Source organism: Haliaeetus albicilla, chromosome 20 (genome assembly GCF_947461875.1).
Source record: "Haliaeetus albicilla chromosome 20, bHalAlb1.1, whole genome shotgun sequence".
Lineage (NCBI taxonomy): Eukaryota > Metazoa > Chordata > Aves > Accipitriformes > Accipitridae > Haliaeetus > Haliaeetus albicilla.
The window spans coordinates 11,291,451-11,310,662 of NC_091502.1; the positions used below are offsets into that span (position 1 = coordinate 11,291,451).

The 19,212-nt window shown below is 37.9% G+C and overlaps 1 protein-coding gene across 14 annotated transcripts in view; it reads right to left on the reverse strand.

Moving 5' to 3' along the window:
• Positions 1-19,212, reverse strand: part of GRIA4 (glutamate ionotropic receptor AMPA type subunit 4) — a 239,375-nt gene that overhangs the window by 89,488 nt on the left and 130,675 nt on the right. For all 14 annotated transcript variants that reach the window (XR_011328978.1, XR_011328977.1, XM_069808293.1 and 11 more), the window contains exon 4: positions 9,502-9,686. Coding sequence is in view for 12 of the 14 variants with exons in the window: in XM_069808293.1 (XP_069664394.1) it covers positions 9,502-9,686 (185 nt within the window). In the remaining 2 variants the exon portion in view is untranslated. The remainder of the gene's footprint in view (positions 1-9,501; positions 9,687-19,212) is intronic.

The following is a 19,212-nucleotide window of genomic DNA, read 5'->3' on the forward strand; positions in this document are numbered from 1 at the left end:
AGACCAAGAAGGAGTGGAAGATGTCAGCTTCTGTACTTTTCTCCACTCACACATATTTACTTTCATTTTGATGGTAATAACAATAATCAATCTTGCTGTAACAGCCTGCTCCATTTTACCCATCAGAGAGATTTGGTTTCCAGTGCGAACACATACATGGTACTTTTCAGCTAGATGTCTCAAGGCTTTTTAAGGCTGGGGAAAAAACGAGTTAGACAGCTATGAACAGCGTCCAAGACACTGTGCAGCTACTTCCCTATCATGTTTGTTAATAAGTATTGTTAGCTATTATTAATTAGAGCTTATTGGTTTGTAATTTTTACAAGATAAGATTAATGATACTTTGCTACGTGACAACTTTACATCCATGTTTAAATTTTATTATTACAAAGTACAATGTACATTCTTTTTATTATTATGTATCAGTTTAGCTGGGTACATCGAAGCATTAAATATGTGCCAGATGCTGCACAGCAGTTTTCACCTCTGTGTTTAAAGGCAAATACAACCCTGGATGAGCAACGAGGCTTGATCTTGCTGATACAGAGCATTGACAGAGCTGAGAAAAGTGGTGCCTGTCTATTGGGAAGCATCCTGTTTAGTTCTTACAGGCAGAGGAGGGCAGGGAGCAAGAAAAAAGACAGGAATCAGCCCGTCTGGTACACCAGAAGCCAGACTGATGATCTCTGACAGCAAACCTCATTCACTATGCAAAATTCAGAAGAAAATGCTGTTCACAGCAGACACCCTGGAAGACATCCTAACACACAGAGTGCTGAGGTTTGAACTTTGTCCCATGGAGATGAGTGGGAGAGGATAGAGCAGCTACAGTTGGAAAAAGAAAGGAAACCCATTGCCATTCTTGCAGAAAGGAGAAACGTGTTTTTGCTGAATAGAGTCCTGTGTATGTCCATGTGCATGTGTTTATGTACGTATCTGTGTGTACAAATATAGAAACAAACACTGCAAATGTTACTGCATATGAAAATGCCTGAGAAAATAGAAATTAGGGGTAGCAATATGCTCTTTCAGAAAGAAATAAACATAAAGGTCCTAGGCAAATGCAATTACAGTTAGCTTGTGTTTTTCAGTTTGCCTTGCCAAGCTTTGCATGAAGGTCACTACGGAGACAAAGTTAAACTCAATTCCTAGTAAAAATCTGCCCAAGACAACTGTCTGAAATTAGGAAGAAGTAGCAGAGTATTTAGTAGCAGAGAATGAGGAAGCAAAATACTGGAGAAGCATGTTGTCTCGCTTAGTGAAGGGCTTTTTTAGATGTGGTCACTTAAAGTAGCATAGAGGTCGATCTGATTACCCTCATATTCCTTCTAGCTGTTTCTCATGCAAGCACATTATGGGTTTGCAAGAACCAATACAAGATACATAGTTCACTACTCATAAGGTATTTTTATCTCAAGAGCTGCCTATAGATGTGCAAACAGAGCAATGAGAGACAAATGAGCTTGTCTGTGCAGATCCGTGCCTTATTTTGTGGCCTGACTCAACAAACGCAGCAGGACAGGCTGGGTACACACTGCATAGGAACAAGCTTTGCAGGAAAGCTCCTGGGGGTTCTGGTAGACAAGTTTAACGTAAGTCAGTTATGCATCCTCATGGCAAAGAAAGCCAATAGCCTCTTGGACTGCATTGCCAGCAGGTCGAAGGAGGTGATCCTTCCCCTCTGCTCAGCTCTGGTGAGGCACACCTGGAGTGCTGTGTCCAGTGCTGGGCTGCCCAGTACAAGAGAGACATGGGCATACTGGAGAGAGTCCAGCAAAGGGCCACAAAGGTGACTGAGGGCTTGAAGCATCTGCCATATGAGGAGAAGCTGAGAGAGCTGGGACTGTTCAGCCTGGAGAAGAAAATGTTCAGGCAGATCTTAGTAATTTGTATAAACACCCAAAGAGATGATGTAAGGAAGGACTCTTCCTGGAGGTGCACAACAATAGGACAAAAGGCAAAGGACACAGGCTGCAGCACAAGAAATTCCAGCTAGATATGAGGAAAGGTTTTTTTTTTACCATGAGGTGGTCAAGTACTGAAACAGGCCATAAAGGAAAGTTGTGGGATCTCCATACTTGAAAGTGTTCAAAATTTGACCAGATGAGTAACCTGATCTAAGCTTCCCCCCCTAAGCAGCAGGAGTGTCCAGATGACCTTCAGAGGTCACTTCCAGCCCCAATTATTCTGTTACTCTGTAGAACAGACATGTTCATGTCAGCACTTCACAGTCTGAATTTCAAAACCGGGTCCAAAATCTGCCTAAAAACAAAACTCAGAGCTCTAAGACTCCAGTCTTTTTTTCTGGTACCTTATTTGCTCTGCAGTATTTAATATGTGCTGGCAATGAGAAATTTGGCAGAAAAAGAAATGGAGACCATAACAGTTAACTTCCAACTTCAGCATTTCATGCTTTTGAAAGTTCCATACATAATTTTAAATGTTCTTTTTACATAGATTAACAGCAAAAAGAAAAAAATGACAAGCCAAAAGAAAAGGTCTAAAGTATTTACAGTTAACAAAAGTATCCATCATGATCTAAATGATTCTTATATTACACTTTTCAGTTTAATTGTAAAATCTATTTGGACCATTGACTTGATTGTATATCTGAACACATTTCTGAGCACTGAACAAACTATAAGTAATACCTGTGAGATCAGCTATGGCTGAGCAAATGACAATTTGCTTCTCTAGTAATAAGCGTTATTAGTGTCTGCAGAAGTAAAAAGAACAAATATGATGGTTGAAGAAATAACATATGTTTTCACTGAAATCTTCAAAATTATTTTCTGTGTTACTCTTCAAATCTGACCACAATTTCATCGCTTTATTACACTTCACTCTGGCTTGCAAGTTAGCAAACAAAGAAATAACAAAAGAAATCTATGTCATGTATTTACTGGAGGTAAATTACTCCAATTAACCAAATGCAAGTAAAACTTAGAAGAGAGTGACATCACATTTCCTTAAATGTGTGTGTTTTGCTATATATTTTCAGTCCTCTTTCCTATGGAAATCATACTTGTGCTACTGAGCTGTCTGTGGGTCTGTCTATCAATTTTCCAGTAAAATATTTTTTAATACATTCAGAAATTTCAGCTATATTTGAAAGGAAGACAATGCCTCTAAGGCATCGTCCAAGACATGTAGGACATATAAGACATTAAGTCTGTACAGTCTTTATTAATACTGGCTGCTGGGTGGAGAACAGAGACCCATATGTTTTTGCCACCAAAGGGATAAGAAGCACCCAGACACTACACCTCCAGTCTGATAGCTACTAGTCAGCACATGGGTACTGTCAATTTGCATGTATTTCTTGATTAGCCATAGTAAGTGCTATTTCTTGCTTGGCCAGTACATGTTTGGGGAGATTTTTATGGTGCTGATGGTAGTGGTGGTCTAAGAAAAACAAAGCCCACAAAAACCAAGGGGGTATCAGTCCTCACTTGTTACTGTTTTAGTAATTCTAAACACTGCTTCATCCTGCTATATATAGCTTCTGGATTGCTTCAGTTGTACTATACAAATTAAGCAATGAATAAATACTAATGAGAATAAAAATAAAAATAAAAAAATATTAGTTTTGTTAAACTGGGAAGCCTGACTTGGGGTTTCGCAAGTTCAGCTTAAATAGGTATCTGGTATTAAATTTGTTTGGGCTTTCTCAGTAATAAATAAAAACACATTTCTTTTGTAGGCATATTTATTTTGAAATGTGAGTTCTCTGTTTCAAATACAAATTCAGTAAATATATAATAAGATTAAAGTCATGATTTTCTAATTTTGGTGGATACACCCTTTATATTTAGGCTGACTTGACTTCTGATTTTCTGTGAATAAGCCAGAAATGTAAATGGATACACCACGTTAGAATTCAGGAAGAAAAATAAAATGGAAAGAATGAGTAAGAAAAGAGAAAAGCTCCTAGTGAAAAGTGAGAGAAACACATGGGCCTGATTCTTGCTCTGCCATATGCAGTAAATGACTACTTTGGCCTGGACTGTTCAGATGCTGTACTGCTTGCTGCCAGTATTAGCAGATTAGTTGGTAGGAAATGGAAATCACAGTGCTACAATGTGTTTCAAGTATTCATTTCATCCTAAGCAGAAAGTTCTTTGTATTAAATCCAGGGGAGCACTTTAGAAACACAACTTGGAAAGAAGAGACACACAAGCAGAGAATTTTCCATCTCTCTCACTGACTTTCAACCTTTGATTCAAACAGAATATTTTTGTGCTTTTAAAAGACTACCTGCTGAAAGTGTCATGAAAAAAGGATGTCGATAAACAAGGACATAACGGTCCTTGACAGAAGAATATGAATCACTAGAAATGCATTCTGCTATATAAGCTGTATCTGTTATATAAAACTGTGGAGATGTCATTTTACCTTTATGTGTCTTTGTTTTAGCTCCTTTTTTCTATCTTGTCCCAGTAAGCTGGAAAGATAATGGTAAAAACAATCTCTAATTTCATGCATGTAGGAAAATGGTGCTTTGTCTCTGTTTCTAGTCACACAACACAAATAAAGGACTATCATAGGGTTGTTTTTTTTTTAATTTAAAATGTGTGGCATATTTTTACTATGACTGTGTATGAACAGATGAAACAAAGAGCCAGGTAAGTAAACTGGGGAGACATTTAATCAGATTTAGTGAGATAACTTAACTGGTTCTAGAAAACATTCTGTTAAGCATTAAGAGTCCTCCATAACTCTTAAGAGTAGATGTGCTTTCTCAAAAATGGAACCACACTTTCTGGAAGTTCTGGGAAAAGCTGACATGAAATAGATCTTCATAAAATCATAGAATCATAGAATGGTTTGAGTTGGAAGAGACCTTAAAGATCATCTAGTTCCAACCCCCCTGCCATGGGCAGGGATACCTTCCATCTTCATTTTACTGCTTTTGCTGGTCCTGTGCAGCACTGAAACACACTGTTTTGGCGTTATTTCTGGGGATGAGAAGCAGTGGCCATGGCAAGCATTGCATCCCTTTGTGTCAAGGACTGTGGAGCTGCCCAAAGCACCAGCACTGCCAAGACTGCCCTGAGAGGCCATAGAGAAGGAGCAGTCCACAACCAGAGTCACACCACCCTCAGCGGTACCTCAGGTCTACACTGGTAAATTAAAATGTGTCAGGACCTGCTTGCCTTCCAAAGGCAAATCATGTTCACCACCTAAAGTGGGCAAGTAAAGAAAATGCTTATGGCAGAAGTCTTGATGTTTGTGGTCTGTCTTTCAGAGCCCGCGATTGCAGGATGATAAAGTCTGCCAGAGGAGTGTGAAGGAGAAGTTTCACTCACAGGTAACAAAAAGGTTTTCTTGGTTATGGCTGTTGTAAGATATTAAGGAGGTCGGCTGTTCTTTCACCATCCTGAGAATAAAGTCTAAAAAAAGAGCTAAAATTATCTTGGTATGCATAAGTTACAGCAGATTCTCGAGAGTAGGTGGAGATCTACTGACTCAGATAGGCTGAAGATGCTGTCTGTCTTACTGATAAATCGAAGCAACAATTCTGTGACCCTGCAGTAATGGATGTCTTGCTCCAGTGTTGTGTTTAAACAGGGCTTTGAGCTGAGCCATGACAATTGGCACTGATACAGAATCCAAGCAAAACATTTCCAGTCACCTCCAAATATCTCCAGTTGCTACTGGAGACTGTATGGTCACGTGTGGGTGATCATGACCAAAGAAGAGGAGCATAGCTTTATTAAGAACACCACCACAGTCTTGTAAGTCTTGGCATAGTGTTGAAAGGTAAGATCTGAAACCTTGAGGCTAAGACAGTAGAGGGCAATACAAGCAAACTGGATAGAAACACTTGTGTGCAAGCTGAATGCATCTCCTGAATTTAATGCTGGCCCTACTCTCCCTTTCTAGAATGGCAATCTGAAAATGAAACTCCATCTCTCGATAGTTCGCCCTTAAAGGGAGCACAGGTTTGGCCCTTGCCCAAAACATCAGCCTCACCACAGCAACATAAAAACCTGAAAGGAAGATCATACGATGAAAAATGCACATCCTGGGTTGTGCACAGAAGGAGTCTGGATTTCAGATATGTCACTGGGTTCCAGGAGAGAAATCTTCCCTGAAGACAAGCCTCAGGTATGGAGTGTGGAGGCAGCTTCTACACACACCAAGGCACATGGAGAGGAGAAAATAAATGAGAAAAACTAATGAACTAAGAAAAATACAGGAGACAGAAGCCAGCAAGATTCAAGTTGCACAAGAAGTGAGGGATCAGCAAGGCGCTGATTTTCTCAGCTGGGCAGCTGGGAGAGGACAGCGAGCAGAAGACACCAGGTCAGGTAAATGGGCACCAGGTATGGGCAGGGGAGCAGCACATGAGCTCACTTTTTTGAACACAGTCAGCGAAAAAGTCTCCAGTCTTCAGTGCTTGAGGTTCACAGTCATGAGAAGTGTGAATGTGCATATATATGGGCAGTCACTTGAGAAGAAACCTACAAGCCCACAAGCCAGTTTCTCTCCCTTCATTAGCATAGATTTAAGGGCAAAGCACTTTGAGTTACGGTCTCATTACTGAGATTTAATTACTTTTCCTAAATGTTCTGCAGAACATTTACTTGTACATTGCAAAGTATTACAGTATAGTCACAACTTAGGCTCTCAATTATAGGAGAACTAGGCAGGAAAGAAGTTGAGTTAATTAGAGTCACTGAAGCTTAATCAATTTCTCTGTGTATGCAGGGAAGAGCACGCCAACTTTTAGTCCATCTGTGAAGCCACCTCACCTGTCTGCTACAGGTTATTAAAGCCTTCAAGTAAAGGGAAAAAGTCAACAGCTGATATTTTAAAATGGCTGTTATTTTGCATTTTCTACATTGAGCTAGACTCTTTTTGCTTCAATACCGTTTTTGGCAGACTAAATGTTTTGGTGTCCAAGACTGTTTCTGACTGCCCATCCTTAAGCAGCACTTGATCTCTGAAGGCAAAGTGCTTTCATTTTGGAGCTCCAAACCAGCACCCCAGGCTAACTTGCAGGTCAGCCTGTCTAGGAAGACCAGGACCTTCAAAATGGAGAGTAAAGCTGCAGCTCTTCTGCATACTTTGTCTAGCCTGGCTACAATGCCATTTCTGTTTGTACAGTGACGTTCCTTTGGAAGGAGAGGAACTCCAGGCACATTGGGGAAGAAGAGAATTCACATCATCTGGGAAAATTACAGAAATATTCTGAAATATATAAATTCCAATTTAATTAGGTCAAGTGTGAATATACATATTTTTTATATATATATATGGGCAGTCACTACTAAGAAAAAAACCACGTACATGCCCCAAAAACAATTTCTCTTGTTCCATTAGCATAGACTTAAGGGCAAAGGCTTTACACTTAGGTGTGAATAAACACCAGCACAAGTACAGAAGAGCTCATTTCCTGGGTGAAATTCATCCTACCCAAAATTAGACAGTAGCCAGATGAATCATTTCCTAAAAATGCTTGTATGACTGACTACAATACAGGTATGTTACAAGTTAAGTGTTAACTCCTACCCGCCACTCTTCCTGTACAGTTAATGGAAAGAGAACTCAATTAGCTTTCGGGCTTGCCCTGTAGAGGTGTCAGCCAAACTCACCTCATCTGATCTAGTCTGTTGAGGCCAGGCACTTCATTTTTATGACTTACCATGCTTGCATTAAGTACCTATTTTAAGCATGCAAAATCCAGATCTGTATGAAGTCAGAGGAGGTCAAAACCTAATCACGTTAAAATCAATATCCAATTCAGTTCCACATGATCTGAACAAAGAGCACAGGTTATGTTTCTGAAAAGGAACTGACAATGCAGGTGCCAATCTGGAAGGAAAATGAGTAGCAGCTCCTGGAAGCAAATAAAATGTACCCGCGAGATCAGTGAGATCCAAACATGTACTGGATGACTTCATTTTGCTTTGAAACTGAGTGGATACTCAGTAGATACACCTACACAGCATGGTGGGTGTACTCCAAGACTTATGGTAATATAGCATACATTTTCTAAGTCACATGTGCATGTCACGTGAAAGAAATTAGGTACATACACACCCACATACACAGCACTGAGAGAGAAATCATTTTTCTGAATGTATTTTAAAAGAGCCTCAAATGGGTGTTCTGTTTTACTACAACACAGGATGAACTGGGGGAGGATTTCATTCTAAGCTATAGAAAGCACGTGTTAAAACATAATGGCATTCAGAACCAGAAGAATGGCCAAATGAGTATCTATAGCAATATGGCATCATCTGTTCTTCTGTTGGCAACAGTCATAGCAAAAGTCCTTGTTAAATCAGCCATACTATTAATTCTCAGCTTCCCTCTTTATCTTTTGCCAGTGAAAGCAAACCTGACGTATATATTTCTGTGAGTACTATTTTTTGCATTTCTGTATCACAAACGACATTTCATATTTCTGTGACTTCAGTAGCAGATGCATCATGAATGTTTTTGCAACAAAATCGTCAAAATTCTCTGACGCGCTAGCAAAGAGCAGCAGCATGGTGGCGGAGGACCTACCACCAGCAGATGGCATTCATTCCCTGCAAGTCCTGCAGCAGCAGCTGCGGGTACTGAACGGTGCACTTGCACCATAGCAGCATCAAATGTGTGATCATGCGAGAACCAGATAGTTAACCCTAAGTTATTTTCCCATCATTTGACAAAACACTCCTTTCCATGCATTTTCTTATTTTTTTCCATCATTTAAGAAAGAGCTTATACATAAGCACTATATAGAGATAGATTCACCACATCAGACCAGCAAGATTTTAGATTCACTTTACACACTACTATAGGTACTGCCTAGTGCAAGCCAGTCCGTCTGGTGCAGTATTTTCTTTATCTAATAGCAGCTTTCTGTGAATAACTGATGGAAGAAGCTGACCTTCCTTCCCAGTTCAATAGCACCTTTATTATACTATTCCTCTTGTTCATAAATACTCTGCTAAGGTAATAAAACTATCTGTTTAAACATGTGTAATAATAGTTTTAAAGCATTTTATGGCTATAAATACATGGCCTATGCTATTTGGTGAATAGAAAGTAATACTGGCTTCAAATAAGCTTTTTTTTCCTCAAACACAAAACTAAGCTTTACCCCCATGAAGGTATGGACTGAGGGCATCCTGGCAATTCAGCAACACCATGTTGTTCTGCCAGCCCTAAGACCCTGCTGCAAGATGTATCGGGCATGGAGGTGCTGGGATGCGGGGCCAAACGTGCAGCTGCCCTGACTGCTGTCACCCTTTGCTCACAGACCTGCTGAGTGGGAAAGGGAGACTCACTGCACTGACGTGCTGGTTATTAAGACAAGAATTATACAGGAAAAGAAAACGGAGCAGGCAAGGGGATGTACAAATATAGGACCATGAAGAAAAACAAAAAGAAAGAGCAAGCAATCTCATTTCTATTGAGAAAATAAATGAACTGCAATGCACAATGGTGTCTTATCTGGAGTTTCAGTAATTTGCTTACAGTGACATTAAAAGCACATATTACCTGTTCTAAGAGATTCTGAAGCCTCTCTATTTCACAGTCTATTACAAATTTCTTTTCTTGCCTTCGGTCCAGATCTTCTAAAAGCCGCCTGTAGCTGGCATCATTAAAATTCTCCACACAGATGGCACTCACTTGCCAGCTATTTTGTCCCGCTTTTTCCATAATAGCTTGAAGTATTGAATAACCTAAAAGAAAAGGATACAATACACTAGTAACACAATCATTGCATTTTTTGAATAGGAATTGTCCTTAATATTATGCCTCTTAATATTTGCTCCTGCAGGGAAAGGAATAAGAGACTGTTTGTATCCCTACCTGTGCTGCTAGCCATGATCAATGCACAGTATGCAATTAACGGAAATTACAATTTCTGTGATCAGAATGCTTGGAATGATTCTCAGCATTATGGATAATCTTCATATGATTTATACACACAAACTCTTCCAGTCAAGCATTCAGCTTCTCAGATTGGTTTTGTATAGGTTTCTCTATCCGGGCATTTCACAACATAGCAAAGAAAAAATCTGAGCCTACTCATTCACAAGAAGTAATTGTATACTACAAAAGCAGTATGTTAAGACACTCAAATGCTTTGCTTTTTTTGTTGTTGGTTTTTGGGGTTTTTTTTGACAACATGTAATCCAAGCAGTTTTTAACGTTTCTTAGTAAGAATGAATGTTTTCATTTATTTATACATATGTGTATATGCCAGTATAGTTGTGTGAATAGAAGTTATATTGATCTATTTGAGAGATTCTATATAGCTTTAATCAATGTATGCAAAGTGATGAGAGGTCAGCGACTGAAGGGCACCATAGAAGCATTAATTATTACTACTGGCAGGATTACTGTTCTTTATCATTACCCATATTTGATGCTCCCTTTGTCATCTTTGAGCCCATTCACAGAAGGGAAAGGCAGCAGCCTCTCAGAGGTTTCCACCTGCACCTGTGGGACAGGCTTCCTGCCTGCATCTCAGCATTCCCTGGCCACCAGCCCTTCACCTTCTTCCCTCTCCTAATTTTTTTCTCACTGGGGATAAAGAAGAGCTTGTGACATATCTTAGGACAGCCTGCAAATCTAATCTTGACTTGCCCAACTAATTCCTGAAGTAGGAAGCATGTATTATTCCATCTTTTATCTAGAGTAAACCGTGAATATGTTTAAAGCAATGAAGATTGCACACCTCAGATGCAGAGTTAATTTTTAAGAAAGACCAAAAGGACAGATATGTTTGTAAATAACATACTGATACAAATGATACAATTCAGAGAAGGTCCCCCTGTCTAGAATCACAACACAAAATATTGTGGCTTTTTACTCGTTATCTGGCTGAATTTTCCCCACTAGCTTTAAATAAAAGATTTCAACTCTTGAAAACGATCCTTAGTGATGCGGCTACACAGTGGTGCCTCCTTTCTCTTTTCAACAAGAGGATCCCATGCCTGACTGCAGTGACCTCCAGCTGTCATTTTAATGTACTTGAAGATGCCACTGCGTGACATTTTCCCTGTAAGAAGCAGTCAGACATTCCCAAAGATTCAAGAGGAATCTTTGTAAGTTACATTTCAGAAAGAGTACTTTTGAGTGTGCTGTTGATAACTACTTATCAGAAGACCTACAAACCCACCAAAACCCAAGTTTGCCTCCAAGTAAAATAGAAGTAGACAATAGTTTTGTCAGAATATGAAGATTTTATGACACATGAAAAACTAATTCTTTTGCAAATCTAGGAGTAACTGGCTCCTATGACATTTTCAGTCCTTGAAATATTAACTTAAAATCTGTATCTTCTTATCATTATGACACTATGCACCCACATTCTGAAATGAACATTTATTATTTTTTTTCTCCAATTCAGATGACATATTTAGGATAAAAATACAATTATAATGAATACACAAAATGCATAACATATTTTATCATATAAATGAGACATTTATTTTATGAAACAGTATTTTATCTTAGAAAATGCATTCAACTACTTGATGTGTTAAGTATTAAAATATTTCTGTACTCAGCATATATTTTTAACCCAATGACTGTTATTTTTTTCAAAGAGCTATACAGCTTTCCTGCTAATTGCCGCATAATTATTCTGCTTTTCCTGTTGCTATATTCGATCTCCTTTTTGCCTGTAATTATCTCTGCAAATCATGATGAGATTCTTTCCCAAACATTGTATTTCTTGCTTCATTTCCTATTCATTTCCATATATAGACATACATTACAACTACTCCAGTGTTACAGGGGTTCCTGCTTCATTTGCACTGTAACTTTGACTTGATCTTTGCTACAAAGGCAGTCAACATTTACTTAATTCAGCTTCCTGACACAAATTAACATTTTCTTTGATTCTGAATGAATGGTGTTTGAAACAGCAATTGACATCGCCTCACTCCCTTCTTATTTCGCTTGGACAACTTTACTAAGATGTGTTTTGATCAAACTGGGAATTTATCCCACCATAAAGCATGACAAATATCAGACAAACACATAGAAAAGATTTTCTTCTACCTTGGATCAAGGTTTGCCTTGCCACATTTCACTAGCAACTGCCTTTATTTAGGCATTTGAAATTTCTGTAGCTTCTTGTCAGTAGCTGGCACTCAGATGTGTGTTTTCATGTTAGCATGTCTTTTACATATAGCATAACACAGCTAAATAGTAGTAACTGGATATGGTGCAACATCTCCATCAGAAGAGTTCAGAATCCCTGTGCAAGTAATCAGTGGCATAGTCATCTCTTTGGTGTGCAGGAACAATTTTTAATAGAACAGACTGACAAAGGTGGAGTTTCTGCAGAATGAATAAAGGCATTCACAGGCTCAGTTGGCATAAAAATTAGACATGCTGAGGAGAATGATTATTTGTCCAAAATAATTGGCTACAGCTGACAGGGGAAAAAAATTAGTTGTATGTAGTGCTGCAAACATTTTATAAGGCAAAAACCCTGAAACTAACATGGGGTAATTCTCAGAAACTGAGTGCAGCATCTCTATTTAGACAAGGTTCTTAAACTTCAGAAAGATGTTTGCCCAAGTAAAGACAGCAGACATGGATCTTACAGCTGTCATCTAAAAGGTATTTATTTTCTGGTTATCTGCTGTTTATCCTCAGTTTTTCTATGGATAGATGAATGATTCATTTTCTTGAATACATTCTCTCCCATGTATTGTGGAATACTATTTGTTGCATAAAAGCAAACTAAAAAAACCCAGGCTAACTCATATCAGCTGAGCTACACAATCAATGTTTCTCAAAACAACATTATTTAAACAAATGTTTAGGACTATGCCAATAAATAAAAGTAAGGTAAGTTCTCACAAATGTATATAGTAACCCTTCTTCATCAACTAATTCAACCTTGAAATGCAGACAACTCATTTATCAGAAAACACAAATTATTGTGTGCAATCATAACTGGTTGAAGCCTGGAAGTCTGTATCAACAAGCTTCTGGTCCCTCCCAGAGTTCGTTTGCTTTTTTATTTTTTTAAATTAGCAAATCTATGAACAACATAAACCACCAATACAATTGCCTGGAAACACAGATTAAGTCCTTCCCAAATGCATGGATGCTATATGCAAGAATGGCTTCTTTTTTGTCTTCTGGGACTAGGCTTCTCAGGAATTTTCCTCAATTTACTTGGGATAAGAAGTCTGACAACTGCTTTTTGTATATCATTGCTCAAACGTAGATACTATTGACAACTGCTTAAGGGCCAGTAACAGTAATTCCAACTCAATATACTGGAACCAAACCAGAGACAGGGAAAGTCTGCAAAGTTTTTATTTTCTTGATCCCTTCTCTCCTTGCTTTTCTGTTCTCTGGTCAGGTGGAATTGTCATGATCTAGCATACTGTTATTTTTTTTCCAAAAAGATACCACACAGTCATCATGTTGGGAGAAAAAAAAACCCCGAAACATGAAAATGAAGAGTTACTCTATTCATTTCCTGTAAAAGCAGAGCTGGAGATGCCTACCGCAGAAAATCTATGTATTGGGGTTGATACTACAGCTAGGTACGTTACGAACAAAAACTCAAGATTTTTTTTAACCCTGCTTCCCTCATTCCACACTCCATAAGCCATTTTTCCATTGCAAAATGCATCAGCCACACAAACCCAATACTAGATGTGCACTTGGCCTTATGTATGTTTAGAGAGAGATTAGTACTTCTTCAGAGAGACTTAGGTATCTTCTGGAGGCTGAAGTGTGTAGAACATTTGAGCAATTTTGGTATTTAATAACACACACTAAAAGTGCAGGGCTTTGGGAGTCTACAATTCCTCCTAGTCACTGCAACATTGCTGTAATGGGAGTCTGTACACAGCCACCCTCCATCCAAGTAGCTGAAATCATGTGTAATCTTTGTGATTTTAAAAGTTCAGTGGCCTTTCAGTTTTTTTTATTTGTCTTCTGTACCAGCTAGGCTTTCCCCTATCCAATTTTGTTTCAGCAGTCAATGACTTAATTTTATTTATTTCCATTTAAATGAAAAGTAAAATCTGGTATCTAAATCTCTTCAGTGTGTTCAGAATAAACTAAAGAGATAGAGCAGCATTTTCTTGACTTATTTTTCTGCTGGAATGCATATGGTTGGCTTGTTTCCTTTTCTTTTTTTCCTTTTTCTTCTTGCTTGCTTGCTTGATTGCTTGCTTTCACCAGAGATATTTCAGTGCTCAATTACAGTGTTATAATTAAATTTCAATAACTTTCATCTTCCAGCAGCCTTTTCATTCTGGGAAACCGTTTCCCCTGCCCCTCTAAGCGCATGCAGTCATTCCTGATGGTCTTGCCAGGAGACAGATAGCAAAGTGGCTGTTTGCTCTAAACAGTAGCACCTCCAGTAATAATTCTTATTTTGGAACTATTGTGCACGAGATAACTTATTATTCATTTTCTATGATGAAGAGGACGCAATATTTACATATTATTACTGTATTTGACTCTGGCTAGCAGACTGACAATACTGAATGGCCCAAGTTAACAGGTTAATATACTTGGAAACAGCATATGCAATACATTTGTTATGGCCCCAGGAGTAGAAAACATCTGATGAACATGGGTCTTTTCCAAAGATGGGCATCATATGCTGCACGTTACTGAAATGCAAATTCTTTTTCTTCTCTTTCTGGACCAATTAACTTTCAAATAGGAATTGATCCCATTCCCAAGACTAGCTATGATCCCAACAGCCACAGACACTGAAATGCTGGAGCTATTTTACGAAAGCTACTTCCCTCTATTGGAATTCATATTAGGATCAGTAGAAGAAATAAATTTGTTATAAATCCAACATACAACAGAAGTGAAGAATAAATGATCAAATCATTTGGTATGGATAAGCCAATATATTTGACATTTAGGATTGGATTCATGTCACTTAACTCTAGCTGTCTATAAAGTAGTTGTCTAAGTTAATCATCCAAGCTTTCAAAGGAGAGACATATATCCCATAAAAAAGCATTTTTTTGTCTTAGATATCTATCTCAGAGGTACTTTTCTCTTTCTGCAATGAATACTGAAGAAGTCTAGACATGAAGGTTAGTGAAAATACCTACCATTTATCTAGCCAAATCTTGGTGACATTAATCCAGACACTACAGTGATGACAACCATACAAGAAATTTACATTATGAGTGATGCATGATTGTACATTCAACCAGTAACTACAAACACTCGAACTTAAGTGTACTTTAGTTTTCCTTATTATGATTAATACCTTGTTATTAACATATGGTTTTGTTTTAAATTTTTGGTCAGTATACAGCTTCCAGAACTCAAACACAACCAGTAAAATTTATAAGCTCTATCATTTAACCTTTGACATATGGTAACTCATTTGCATGCCCGTTTTTCTCTGCATTTGGAGTTGGAGCCAGAACATTCAACAAAAAGTACACACAAACAGGTCAATTTAGATGACAGAGTGCAAGCTAGAACTACAGGTGTGTTCTGAGTCTTTCTTGAGTCTAATTCACAGAAATGACATGTAGATTGGAAAATAAGACAGAGAGCTCGAGAAATAATTCCATCTATTCCTCTCTATCCCTCCATCCCCCAAGACAGATAAATTATATTTAAATCATTCTAGACAGATATCTTTGTCCTTAAAAATCTCTAAAGAGGATTCTGTAACTTCCTAGGTAATATATTCATTGCTTAATTATCCTTACCATTAGGTGATGTTTCCTAAAGTCTAACCTAAGTCTCCCTTGGCACAATTTAAAGACACTCATTCTTGTCCTACCTCTAGTAGACCTGGAGAACAGTTTGTTCCCTTCTTCTTTAAAGCAATCCTTTATATAACTGAAGACTGCTGTTTAATTTCTTTTCTGTCTGCACTTCTCTTGCTGGAACATGATCTTTCAGGTTTTCTTTGTAGAACATGTTTTAGTCTAGATTCTGACAATTTTCCTTGCTTTCTTCTGGATGTGTTGCAATTAATTGATCCAAGTTTCTCCTGAAGTGCATTGGTGAAAATGTCATGTATTTTTAAAATGTATTCCAAGGTACACACAGTCCTTTCAATTTTTTATCATCTGCAAGTTTAACAAATGTATTCTATATTTCTTCATCCAAGTCATTAACAAAGATACTGGGAAAAACTGCAACCAGAATGGATCACTACTTAATACCTCCTTATTTGACAGTGAACCTCATATACTTCTGAGTTCAAGTGTGTGACCAGTGTTTTACATATCTTCTAGAAATTTCATCAAGACAGAATTTCTTTAGCTCATTTAGCAAAATTTCATGCAAACTCTGTAAAAAATCCTACTAGAATGAGACACCTATTTTTTTTCCCAATGTTTACAAAGCCCGTTACTTTGTAATAGAGTAAATTTGCTTTATCTCACATGATTTGTTCCTGAAAAATCAATGTTTGGGTTTACTCAGCTTTCAAAATTCTATGTATTTTCAAATATATCTGTTATGATGTAGGTTGTGAATTAAGTCACCTATACTATCAACGAACAGGATAATTTTCATAGAATCATAGAACAGTTTGGGTTAGAAGGGACCTTTAAAGGTCATCTAGTCCAACCCCCTGCAATGAGCAGGGACATCTTCAACGAGATCAGGTTGCTCAGAGCCCCATCCAACCTGGCCTTGACTGTTTCCAGGGACGGGGCATCTACCACCTCTATGGGCAAGCTGTTCCAGTGTTTTACCACCCTCATTGTAAAAAATTTCTTCCTTCTATCTGGTCTAAATCTACCCTCTTTTAGTTTAAAACCATTACCCCTTGTCTTATCACAGCAGGCCTTACTAAAAAGTCTGTCCCCAATTTTATTACAGATGGTTCTGAAACAAAACTGAGGAAATAATGGATCCAGTTTAGCCATCTCCTCTATCACTATTTTGCTTCAAAGATTGCACAATATTTGATGATAAAGGAAATTACCAGACTTGTGAGACACCTCCAAATCAAGCTCTAGCAGTGGTTTACAGTCAGACTTTCTGTTCTTCTCTCCCTTAATGCTGTAGAGACTGCTACCCGTGCAACTTCATCTGCAGTATTTGATAATCCTCCTTTCCTGAGGAGGACATAAAGCTACAAGAAAATCCTGTCAATATATTGCAACCACCACCTTTTTTAAATTAAAAAAAAAGTCTTAACTGGAACAATGACGTGTAGGTTATGTACTTTCAGTGAGCTTATGGGAGGAGGTTTGGCTTACTCCACAACAGGAATTCATGATCAAAGTTTCACGCTATGTTATATGCCTCTCTCTATGCATAGAGATGAATACCTTCAAGAATACTTACAGATACACACCAAAAGTACATTTTTGCACCTTGTTAGCATTTTATATTTTCTTTGCATTTATTTGTCTGTTATTTAGCTAGGCCAAAGGGTTCAGCTAGAACTAGGTCAGTTGAGAAATCTTTGGCTCCTCTGAAGTTTAGAAGCAGCACTGAAGCCACATTCTTAGCAAATTTTAGTGAATTCTCACTACAGAACTTTGAATGCTAAATCAGAAACTGTATGTAATTACAGTATTATCAGAACCTCACAAACTATTACCTTAAAAACCTACAAATCTTAAAAAGCCACTGAGCGGAAAAAAAAAAAAAGAAAAAGAAAAGCAAGTGCTAGGCTTACTCTCTGTCAGACCAGAATTTTAAAGTAACTATAGAGGCTACATAGTCTCTCTGAATATTCAGTTATCTGATACGTCATCTTGGGTCTATCATTAGGGCTGATGTGTACCAGTATTTAAAAAAAAAAGGAGAGAAAATAGGAAAAAGTGAACTTATTTTGGTAGAAAATACAGTATGGTCAAATATTTAACTTACTACCTTTTTTCTTTGTTCCTATTATTACTATTAATTTGATAAATATCCAACTTAGTTGTAAATATTCCTTGCTTTTATACATTATAGCGTAAACTCTTAATCTTTAGCGCAATGCCTTAAAGCCAAAATTCTTCATTTCACTAAAACCTCTAGTCTGTAATGCTGATACTAATAAATTATCTTTCTTACACAATATCTTAACTGCTGCAAAGCTATTTTCCACAAATTGCTAGCTTCCCAACAACTTAACTCTCTAGTCTCAATTTAATAGGATTTTGTTTGGCCTGTGATGTTATACAATTGTACATAGACCTTTGTTGAAACAACATCCAAAAGAACCATGTCAAAGAATATTAAGACTGCAAGCTAAAGCACTCAAGAGCTGGTATATCTTAAAATTAGCAGTACCCTAATGCATTTTAATTAATGTATTATGGTGCTGTCTTTAATTATATTGTCACATACTATTTTTCCTCATAAGGCATCTGCCTCAGTCTGTGCATAAGATACCTGTGCCCTAGGACACAACTGACTGTGGGTACTAAATGAGGATCCTGATGTCAGCACTTCTGCCTCCTTTCTATAAGGACTGGTTAGAAAACTAGTCTTTTACTATAAAATATCTGACAATCTCTACCTATCGGCATTAATGCAGTGTTGTTTCTAACACATATATGAGAGAAAAATGCAAGAACAGTATTCAGACTAAAACAACAGGCATTCACGCTAAGAAGCATTCATTTTAAGAGAGTCGTAACCTTAATTCTATCTCTGTGCACGTGTGGCCATGTCTGTATTTATTGGTGGCTACACAGCAGATAATTTATAAGATCTTACTCCTTCTATAAGTTCTACTTGTAGATTCCAGGCACATTATTTCTGATTTTATGTTTCAGTTGTGTTAAGATCTTTCTGAAATCTATATTCTCAAGCACTTTTCAGAAAAGTGTAACATGTCCTGGGAAGAGAGGCTTTAAAATTTCAATGCTATAATATGGTTACCTTTTGATTGCAACAAGTCTGAATTGTCTTACTATTTCTTTTAAACTGATACACAGACCACAAATTTATTAAAAGTTGACTGCCTCCTGTGGTGATGCAGGCCCCCTCTCCGGGCCACGTTGTGACGTCAGGACCAGCCACCACTGTGTTCTTGTGCAGTGAGTTGGGACAATCTGGTACTTCCTTATCCTGACTACGGTACAGTGAGTTAGGATCATTAGGCACTCCCTAACCCTACCTGAAACTCCTGTTGCCTGGAACTGTACCTGAAACTCCTGCTGCTTGGATCATGGCCCACCTTGCAGGGTGCCAGAATTGCCTGACAAGAATTATGGCCAGAATGGAAAGACATTGACCAAAGTCAATCATCTCGCGATCCTATAAATAGTGATCCTGAGT